Raw genomic sequence first — 12,046 nt, forward strand, 5'->3', positions numbered from 1 at the left:
TCGGCAAAAATTGGCACTAAAATACATGTAAATAAAAGCTTCACCAAATTAAAATTGGAAAGCAGCTTTGGATATCTCAGTGCCTTGATTTATGTACATAAATCTATAGCTTTTGGTAAAGTCTCCGCCCCCAAGCTCGAGGTTATGATGTTTACCTGTATATATCTCATATATTTACTTTTTTGAAACGAAAAGTGTTTGGGGACTGGCATCTTATCATGAAAACCAATGCTATGATAGCAAACAGTTACCAATCATAAATGGAAATACAATACTTTGTAAATAAAATAAATCATGTATTTATTTTTAATTACATGGAATAAACTCTACAAAGTTTAACATAAAATTATAATGAATACACTTGTGCACCAGGAAGACAATGTACATTCACGATGAATGTATGTTCACGGAAGAAGGAAGGAAAATTGTGAATAGACAAAATGCTTAGAATTAATCATTAATTATCATTGATTTATGTTAAATAAAAAGGAAAGAAAAATGATAAACAACGTGGCTTTGTGCTTTTTATTTCTGTCATTGCTTTGGAACTTTAAAGTGATATATGCAACACTTTGTGGAAAGTAGGTGGTCAAACTACTCCAGATGATATTCTTGACGACTTTGTCAATTTCAAAATTTCTAAAAAAAATGATCGTCTTAATTTTATTGATGTTGTAGTGGAAATGGAACATCTTGCTGTGCTGGGTACCAGTGGGATCAAGTGCAAAAGAGTTGTTTACGTAAGTTTTAGAGTAAATGTAAACACGCACATTTTGACAAAGTCTCGAACGTTTGAATTTTGGTCCTATATTTTGACTTATTTAGCGTGTAAATTGGGTTACACTGGAGCAAACTGTGACACCAAATGCTTCTATCCTTCCTACGGAAAAGACTGTCAGTCAATTTGTAACTGTACAGAACTTTTCTGTGATCACGAGAGCGGCTGTAGAAATTTAACAAACGGATATTTTCAGAATATCTGTAAAGGGTACGTAATTGTTTTGCTTCCTTTTACACTGAATATTCTTCAGAAAAATAGCATATGTATGTACAAATACACATACAATAGTTTATATTTTATCTCTGAAGAAAAAACGGAGGGACTGTTTGTTGTCAGGGATACAAGCTGAATAGAGAGAAGACGGAGTGTGAACGTACGTATAGTAGAAGTGTTTTACCCTATTATTTGTTTTAAATTTATTACAAAATACAATGTACATGTATAATTTGAATACTATTAAACATCTATATGTAGCCTGTGAAAAAGGGTACACAGGACAAAACTGTGAGAATGTTTGTCCTTTCCCTTCATATGGTATGGACTGTCAGTCAGTATGTAACTGTACAGAACTCTTCTGTGATCATGTAAACGGCTGTGGAAATTCAACAGACAAAAGTGTTCAGAACATCTGTAATGGGTAGGTATTTTTTTTATCATTGAATATTCTTCAGAGAATTAGTAAATATGCACATTTAAAATTTGATATTTTATATCCGAAGAAAAAACGGAACTGTTTGCTGTTACGGATACAAGCTGAATAGTGAGAGGACGGAATGTGTGCGTACGTATTGTTATGATCTTTTAAATTTACACTATGCTTTACTTATTGTTTGCCATATCACGAACCGTTTGTTGACATTTATTCGAAAAAATCATATATCATTTTGATAGTATCTAACATTTGTCGCATATTCAAATATTATGTAGCATGTGAAGAGGGGTACACGGGACAAAACTGTGAGATTGTTTGTCCTTTCCCTTCGTATGGTCTAGACTGTCAGTCAATATGTAACTGTGCAGAAACAACCTGTGATCATGTGAATGGGTGCAGAGGATATTCATCCGGTATATATTGTTATAATTTTATGTCTCAATATGCAGTATTTCTAGTTCTATCAATGATATGCAAAGGTTATTGAACTGTTATCGAACACTAATAATTAGCGTCGGATGCATAAGAAATATAACTTACGTACTTACTTACGTAAAATAAAATGTAGCTTGATTTCAATATCAATATCGCAATCTCAGTGCCACTATGTTAGAATGTCCTTTATGAGCCCGGTAGAAAGTTCGGATTACGTATATTTGCTGGTAATGCTATTTGCATTCCTCCTAGTGCTTTTTATTGGAACACATAAAGTCAAGTACTGGCAAATGCTGGTTAAACGCTTTTCAAAGCCACTGTAAGTATACATGCCAATTTCAAACATATTCCAATATTCTGGTTCGTTTTTTTTTATTCATATTTCTCCATATCATCATTTGTTATAGATAGCTACCTACAACTCTAATATGATTGTCTTTAGACAATCTTTTTACAAGACATGAAAGCATAATTTGTTGTTCGTAACTGGGGTACTCTAAACTTTAAATGAATAGTCTTATGCGTAACACCCATCGTGTCATTTTGTGAGTAACGGCACTTTATCAAATGCCTGCTTAGACATTCATTGGTGGAGATTTTCCATGACAGCCTATTGTTTTGGGATCCATGAGACTAAACTTTAGTTTTTAAAGATTCTTGTTCAGAATTTCCATACCTAATAAGTGCATACTTACGTGTGCTTACTTTGCTGTATATATATAGCTTAACAACGTTTGGGAATACATTTGTACGAAACCATATCAATGTTTACGTACGTAGAGTTTGGTTGTTCTACACTATTCAATATCATACATGTATATCATTTGGTCAATTTAATTCTCAAACCATAAAAAATGCCACTTAACACTTTCTTATCTTTATTTATCTAGCTTGCGATAAGGGATACAAAGGACAAAGCTGTGACGTCATTTGCCCATACCCTTTTCATGGTATGGACTGTGAGTCAATATGTAACTGTACAGAGACAAACTGTGATCATGTGAATGGCTGCATGGAACTTTCAACAGGTATTTGCATTTGAAAAATTGGTCAGAATTTTATTGAAAGAGAGATACACTGTATTTTATATTAATTACACATGTATTAATTACCATAGGCTAGTTATAATCACCGTCAAATTTGTATTTGAGAAATATTTACTATACTCCATTGGAAATAAATAAATACGTTACCATTCACAAGTTACCCTATATCCGTTCTGTTTTTTGAACCGTCAATATTTCTGCATGTTCTGACTTTCGATAACCTTTGAATTCGAGCGCATTTGTTTCCACAAAACCTCTTTGTCCATCAAAAATTACATACTTTATTAAATTAGATTATACATTTGAGATGACAAACAACTGTTGTTCAAAATTCGTCGTATGATCATGTCTATAGAAAGAGTAAAAAAAATCACAGCAATAAACTAGACGAATATAGACAATTGTTTTCTATTTACTATTTCATTACAATATTTCAAAAGAAATAGCGAATTTAATGATTAAGCTTTTGATACAGTTACAGTATGGTCAAGGCGGATCCCGTATTTCCCGCGCACCCCGCGGTCCAAATTGCAACGCGGTTTAAAACAGATGTCTCAGGTAAAACAGCGTACCCCCGCGGTAGAGTTGTCCAGCAAATCAACACCGCCGCTGTCTTAACGATAAATTACAGGTGAACAAAAGTATCGGACTGAACGCGAGTTATCTCCCTAGACTTAAAAAATATTTATTAGATACACGCCACTTCATGTACATCATTTTATTAAATGAAATTGTTCATGGACAAGGTTTTCTGTACGAGTGATATAATACACGATCTAAAAGACCGTTACGTATCATATAATAATATTTGCAAAGCAGTTTATGGCAATTTAAGGTTGCGAGAATATTTTTCAGGTTGACATCAGAGTTAGATTGATGATATTAAAATAAATAATTAGTCTTGTTCTCTTATTCTAACCTGAAGAGAACCAAAAAAAATCAATAGGGTGTGATATCTAGATTTCAACAGATCGTTTCACACCATTGTTTGTTCGGTGGGTTGGTGGCCCCTGAAGGAAGATATTTAGTTTGTTTTTTTTTTTTTTTTTGTTTTTTTTTTTTGTATAACAAAATATATACTGCTTTAACTCGATCATTTACAGGTAAGGTATTATTTTTTACAAGATATGGAATGAGGTAGTTAATTTAAATCACGAAACAACATGGTAAATTGTAAATGTTATTAAATGCATACATCATGATTTACTTCTAAAAAATTCAAAGGCAAACTATTTTTGTACACATTTCCTTTATTGTGTATATTAAGACAAATGTTATAATTCGAAACTGATACGACGTATGTGTAGTAGCTCTTCATATTCAAAACAGAGAAAATGATATCAATATCTATTTATATTTTAAGGGTATAGTAGTAAACTTGTCATATTTTGCCGTTGATCGTATGCTATACGTACACCGTGTAACGTGTGCTTGTCACGGAGTAGGTTAATTGTCGAGTCTCTCTCTCTCTCTCTTTTTTTTTCTCTCTCTCTCTCTTTTTTTTTCTCTCTCTCTCTCTCTTAATTTATATTGAAGGTTTTAGTTTTTTTGCAGAGGGGGGAGTGTTTATCTTAAACACGTTTAACAGTTTACCAGATTGCAGGTAAATGTTATTGTTATTACTGTTAGTAAAGTTGTTCGAAAAACAGGTGGAATTCCTGATGGTCACTCGTTACACGGATTATCCACCTGTCTCATTATATACCAGTGTATTCTGTGCGTTCAAGCGTAGACTGATTTCCCGTCAATGAGATGGTTTCACACCTTTTTGTTAAACAATTGGGACGTAAGTCAAATTCGATTTACTTTGATAGTAAAACGTTAAAGAGGTGGAGGGGGCGGTTACGAAAAACGTTATTTGCAGCTGATACTTTAGAACATCGATGAACTAACCACGATTGTGTAACGCGGAAATAATTCAATAACCGCGGGTGGAGCGCGGTTAAATACGAGATCCGCGTTGATGGTTACGAAAAACGTTATTTGCAGCTGATACTATAGAACATCGATGAATTAACCGCGATGGTGTAACGCGGAAAGAATTCAATAACCACGGGTGGAGCGCGGTTAAATACGAGATCTGCGTTGACGGTACTGTATATATGTACGTGTACATGTGGTTCCTTTTCTTTGGTTCTCTGATATGTTATATGGACTTTGCTTTATCTGATGACGTCACATTTGTCTGAAAAGAGTTGTTTTATTATATGTTTCTTTTCCTGTATACTGTACCAAACATACATTGTAAAAAAACTGTCACATTTGCTTTTTAAAGCGCTAAGCATAGCTGCAACGCTTTTTTGTCGCCAGATTTCTAATCCTACTTCCACTTTTGTTTTCGCATTTCCGAAATACCGCCACCTACTGGCGGATGCTAGAGAAGTCGTACTCAGGAGAACTCTGATACATTTGACTGCTTTCCATATCTTATTAAAAGTGTTAATTATTGTAAAAACATCTAGCCTTATCTCTTTCAAACAATGCAATCTCCTGAGTGTTATTTGGTACCGGTGATTTGATTAAAATTCTTCATCGGCATGGAGCAATAGACCCTCGTTTACGCATAATATGTCGACGTCATGTAATACGTTACAGTTATGAACACCATGTCTTATATACAAATGCAGACTTTTTATACAAAATATTTCGATTAACACCTTTTTTCACGATAATTTGAGCTGTTTTTAATCAATTTTATTTTTAGGCTTCGATTTCTGTATGCAATATTTCCCAAATTATTTTCTATCAGTTTGCATTGATATGAAATTTAATGATGATCCAACATATGATTTGAAAAAAAATTATAAAAAAATGTAACTGTTGAGTTACTTGAAATACTACAGTAAATATATGTAATAATCGTTATAAAGTGACACCTCGTTTAATTTGCGTAGACGACGCTTCATCGTGTGCAACTATGATTTTATTGCTAATTTAACAGTTTTCATCCAATCGGCAGAGCTCGTATGTATTGCAGGTGTCACTACAGTATTAAAGTTCAAGCGCAGATCAAAACAAAAAAAATCCGAGGGGGGGGGGGGGTCCGACGGTTATTTAGTTTGCCGGGGAGGGGATGGGGGTCCGAGGCATATTTTTGGTAATTCTATAATTTAATTTAAAGAAATTTGAATTCTACATTGGGGTCCGGACCCCCTCCCCCCCACTGATCCGCGCATGGAGTTTGCTATATATCCCTACCATAAATGCGCATATCTAGATACAAGTTATAAATTCAAAACAAACTTCTGGGAAAATCCTCTTGATATCTTTTTAAACAAAACTTTTTTACAATTTAGTAGCAAAAACACATGTGCATCAATCAAAGCGCGAGAGTTTGTTACGTCGAAGTTAAGCGTGTGCTTGAAAAGCACAAGACCACAAGTCAAGAACTTTTCATCAATCCTCCCCTAAAAAAAACCCAACACGCTTAAGAAATTTAAATGATCTTGCATTATTACAAAACTTGGGTAGTCAGACACCTGACACATGTTTTTTCATTACATTACGACCCTTGTCGCAGGCGGAAACGGCCCAGTTCCAAGGTAAATCCCTCAGCCCTATTTTCACGCGAACCTTTGGTGAAATACTGTTGTGACATCTGAATCGGCGTCCATGACAACACCCTTTAAATTAAACTTGTTGAAACACGCTACTTTTTACGTATGATGAGATGTGAGCTAGATACTTCATTAAATTCAATGATATACCCTAAAATATACCACAGAAGAGACTGTCTAGTTGATACTTAATTGGTTAGAAGGGACTTTATTTTGTAAAATATTAAATTTTCTAACATCCAGTAATGTTAATGCATTAATGGTCTTTGCATGGGGTATTGTAACAGAAGGCTGGAAATATTGTTACCAAAGCTAAAATTTAGAAGAATAAGTCAGTGGCATTTCCTGCAAGGCAGATCTGTAATGCGATCAGTATTTTCTTTAGTTACTTTAGTCAAAACTCTATTGCTTTTTATTTTGCAATCGGTATCGTAATTTGTACTGTATTTTTTATTGTTTGTCATTCTTTTGGTTTGCAAGTTGTCAGATGTAGTAACAAAAAGATGATGAAAATTAGCAAATAAACATAAATAACTATTAATCATAGTCTGATTTTTGTTATTTGCGACAATCTTATTTCACTTTATTTTCTTCACAAGAAGCATGTGCTGTGTAGCTCTGCTGAAAATTAGCAAAATCTACTTAAAACAAACAAGCAGTATTATTATAAAATAACAACAAATTTTCTCGCTCTCCAGAAATTGCTTAAATTCTAAAATCAATCATGATCTTTGTAAACATGCTTTAAGGCAGATTAATTATAATTTGTAAATTGGAAACTTTGATTTACAGTCTAGTTGATGAAACATTTTATGCTTCAAAAATAAAGATACACTTACATTAATTGCATTACATTAAATGCTGTGGTTATGATTTTTTAAAAGTCATCAGCATTCTGTTTTCACTGTAACACGATAGCATGCATTAATCATTGAAAAGATTTATATATTCTATAACAAAGACATAATATCCGAATTCTATATCATTTCAGAATTCTGAGTACGTGAATTTTTACAATAACGAACAAACCCCGATTCAAATATGATTCTTTACATTTATTTTCATAACATTCGGTATAATTTAACACTTCCGTCCCGGCTTAGCGCTTTCCAGTACTTTCAGTACTTTGATTGAAATTTAGGGTTAATCCTTCTTATTTTCAATGTCCATTGTTTGTCGGAAAAGCTTATTTTTTGAATCGTGAAAAAATATCTACACATTAAAATTTTGAATTGCAACAACGCATTTGATATGTTTAATAAAAAAAGATTATAGCAGTTAGTCTTTTTTTCCTAATATGAGTTCCCAATGCATCATGCAATTAAAATATCATACAGTCGTCAAAAGCAAGTTGTTTTTGAATTTTGAAATATGATAGTTTCTTTTTTGTTTTCTTCTAGAAACACCCATGCCACAAAACTCCATGAAAACTGTTAACGAAGACCGTTTCCAAAAACTGTCAGCGAACAGAAAGCAGCCACTGCTAATGATTGGAATCGGTGTTCTTGCAGCAGTGGCTTTATTCGTAGCTCTTGCTATATTCTATACCTACCGACTGGAAAACTCCAATAAAGAAATCGATTCCAATATTTACTATAGCATTAAATAGTGGAATCATTATTAGAATGCTTTTGCTAAGTATATAATGCTATCGCCTTGTGAAATGTACCCCTTGGATATGACACCTTTTCCCCTACGACTGACGTTGAGTGACTTTGATCTGGACACTCTCAATTGACATTCAGTTTATTCAAGTAATACGGTGATTGAAGTAACTCTGTACATTTACTTTTCCATTATTATCTATTGTTAGAAATATTTTGTTATGTATATATAATTGATGGCCATGTTTAATTATTCGGCAGTTGGAGAGCGACAGTCAAGGCGCTCGTACCACCAACTCTCGACCTCGCGGAATAGTGTAATAAGTTTGTGGAATTTTGATAAATGTAAAACGAATACCGATCGACTTATACATTTTCCGAGGGTCATAATACGCTCACTTCTAGCCTGTGAATTTTATTGCTGATACATGTCCTTCTTAATCTCTAGAAATTTTCCTTAATATCCAGATGTATTTAGTTTTTTAACGTTGATCCTGGTTTACAAGATTTGATGTTAATTTCTTCTTTGATTCACATGTATCCACTTTTGTAAATAGCAACTCAAGGTAGCAGAAAAATATATTTTTTGGAGAATCAAACTACCGATAATATCATACATTTTTAATTTGATTGTACACATCAGTATTATATAATAGCACACGTGCTGTCTGTGAGTAAATGTTTGAGATCAAAAAGTAAAATAGTCATCTCGAATGATTTCCTGTGGTTACATATAATTTAATTTTATCATTCTCATAGCATATGTTAGTAATTATACTCCGATAAACCTTCAAGGGATAAGGTCACGATTTTTGTAACAAAAAAAAATATTTTTCGGAATGTAGTGTTTACCTTTATACATTTTAATTGGCAACGATCATTTTAGCGCCATTCGTTGAGTTATAAGCGAGTTACAGTTACAATTCTTTGCTATATAAACAAAGCCTTTGTTTCATGTTAAATATTGGAGTGCAAATTCCAGTTTTAGGCCTAAAATGAATGTGTAGATTGATTTTAACTGTTAATTAATGCTTGAAATCAGCTTGAAATAAGATTTTTACTGGTATATTGAAATTATGTAATCAGAAAAGGCCACGCGCCTTGTTTACAAGACAAATGATTGTGAGCCCTGTATCTTGCTTATACATGTACCACTATTTCTGACTCTCAGATTTTATTTGATCTTTAACAATGCATATCAAAAACATTGCAATTAACAAAAACAAAATGTAGAATTTGACCAAAATAGTGACCATGCCTCTTTTAATATTATACCATATTTAAAAATATTTTTGATCAATGTTCTTTAGTCTCATCATTACGTAGGGCCAAGATGTTAAAGTATTTGAGTTTGTGTAGTTGCATTTTGAAAATGATCAATGATTTTTAATTTTCATTATGATGTACATACATGTATTAAGCGGTTCATGCAGAAGAAAATTTTCCGAATAACACGTCAAAGATTAAAGAAAAAGTTAACATTTAATTTAAAGAATCGTTAGTTTTCAATTATTGAATGTCAGGTCCTTCAGTAAACATTATCTTTTTAAAGACAATAACAAATTGTCAACCATCTCAAACATAGCGAAATACAAATTAAAAGCAAAGCAAACACGGAACTCTAAAAGGATAGAGGTTGGATCAGGTGCCTTGGAGGAGTAAGCATTCCCTGTCAACAGGTCGCACCTGCCGTGTGCTCATTGCCATCTCGGGGTTGTTAAGGAAGCATATGCCATTGGGCAATTTAACGTCTTATTTTGACTGTTATATTAAAAATCGTGAAATTAAATTACTGTTTAAATTAGATTTAAAAAATAGTGTTATCCTTTAAAATAGATGTCAGTGCAATAACATCAGGTGGAACATTAATGCCACATTGGTGCATTATCACGTGACAACTATAAATAGCTCACATTTATTCCTTAACATAAAATGTGATAGAACAACACCACTCCGCGGTTTCAAAAATAAAATAAACATATTAAGTGAAGGAAAAACATCTAAATCTAATAAAAACCGCTGCTAGAATTCTATCTTCTTCTTAATTAAATAGTTATTAATCCGGCTCTCGTAAAACCTTTTCAACTTGTATAAAGATTTCATGGAAAACGATATGTTGCATCAAAACAATACAAAACGTTGGATTCTAGCAGCACTTTTGAATTTAAGCATTGATCAAACTAACGATACGTGAAAATTTTTAAGTTCAATACCTTCGGGGCAGTGTTGTTCTAGTCGAATTTTTATATCGCATTCAACGACAGAGAAAAGCCTGGCCGAGATATAAAAGTAAATGTACATACATTTTAGCGAATGATTGATAAAACTAACATCTCTCCCAGTATTCTTATGTTCAATAAATCACACAGCAATACTTTATTAGAGTTCTTAGATTATATTTTGAATATGTTTTCAATGCTTTCCGATTAAATCCACATGACATTCAACTTTCAGTCATGACGTCATCAATGTGTAAATCTACGTAATACGAACAAATTTCTGATCTACGTTTCGTTGCTTAAATATTTGAATATGTACAATATAACTAAGATTTGTGATTTCACGGAATTACGTGTAACTCAGATTCAATATGCTTCCTCAACACCCCCACGATGATCATGAAACCGTAGTCAGTACGGTGTAATAATAATTAAAAATGGTCTAATAAGTATGAAAAACATCAGTCAGCACGTGTCTTAATGAAACATAGAACTTGCTGACAAGATCATTGCATCGACCATAGAACTTGCGTAAAGATGATTCTACTGGTTTTTTTTTATAGTTTGGACATCTGTGGCCTGGTATTCCAATGATCTTCAATAGCAGAATTTTTAGAATTAAATTAGGTTCTCAAATCCAAGTTATACAATCAAATTTCTCATTCTCGTTTGTCTGAATAGCCGTATTCTTAATCCGACATATCACATCTTATACACGCTTAGTCATGTACATGTACAGATGTGAATTGAAACTTAAAATTGAAGTAAAAAGTTAATGGAGGAAGATGTTAGATCTCTGAATGAGGCTCATACATGCAGCAAAAACAGAACAATCATGTACAATTTTAACCAAAAGAAGGTTAGCCTGCATCTGTGTTATTATTGTTTAATTTTCATGCATTCAATGACTTTCTAATATTAATATGTTGTTGTGAGGTTGAACATTATGCGTGCTACATAAATGAGCACACAACGTGCATTACTCAGCATCCTGAATTTATTTGTGATATCCTTCTGAGAGTACATGTAAACCGAACGGGAAAACGGATCAAGTTCTTATCTAAGAGACAAAAAATATATTTCCAGTGCATAAAATATAAATAGTAAAAAAACCCACAAAAATGAAATACCCTTTTTTTTAATTTATAGGGAGTCTACAAACAACATGTTTATTCGTGCAAACATTAGTCACTGACTGCCATATCTCCGTACAGATATACATAATCTAATGGTTTCATAATTCACATATTATCTATTCATTAGTTGCACAAATCAGATATATTTACCGAAGGTCCATTTAAGAAATAAATTTAATCCTTGTCCACTCCTTGCCGTACAGTATTTTGCTTCACATACAGGCTTGCTATTTTATGCAATAGATTCTATAAAAAATGTATCAACATTGACCTAGTGACCAGCAGCAACGTGGCTTATCTTCGTCAGAGAAAAGATACATACTGGGGGAAAATGTTTACCCCCTTCAAGCTTTCACTGTCCAATTGATCAAATATCATAATAGAAATTAACAAAAGGTTACACGCCTCATATCTTAATTTTAAGAGATTTTAAAATTCCATTTTTCATCATTTTTTTTTCCCATGCGCACTTCTTTTTTAAGTAAGTCAGATTCATTGTAATTTTTTTGAGATTATTTACATGATCGAAATGCACCCAATAAAAAAATGTGTATAAATTGAAAACAATGTGAAATTGCTTTTCAGCTGGTACATACATGTAAGCACTCATTTTGTA

At 32.9% G+C, this 12,046-nt stretch overlaps 1 protein-coding gene across 1 annotated transcript; it reads left to right on the forward strand.

Annotated features, from left to right (window-relative positions):
* Nucleotides 1–392: 392 nt before the first annotated feature.
* Nucleotides 393–9,778, forward strand: LOC128162255 (multiple epidermal growth factor-like domains protein 10). The gene is made up of 9 exons (XM_052825422.1): nt 393–427; nt 679–740; nt 826–988; nt 1,090–1,154; nt 1,256–1,418; nt 1,501–1,562; nt 1,709–1,846; nt 2,759–2,896; nt 7,872–9,778. The coding sequence occupies exons 1-9, from the start codon at nt 393–395 to the stop codon at nt 8,078–8,080; spliced, it is 1,035 nt and encodes a 344-aa protein (XP_052681382.1). The 3' UTR covers nt 8,081–9,778.
* The last annotated feature ends 2,268 nt before the right edge of the window (nt 9,779–12,046 follow it).

The sequence above is a fragment of the Crassostrea angulata genome, chromosome 9 (assembly GCF_025612915.1).
Source record: "Crassostrea angulata isolate pt1a10 chromosome 9, ASM2561291v2, whole genome shotgun sequence".
NCBI lineage: Eukaryota > Metazoa > Mollusca > Bivalvia > Ostreida > Ostreidae > Magallana > Magallana angulata.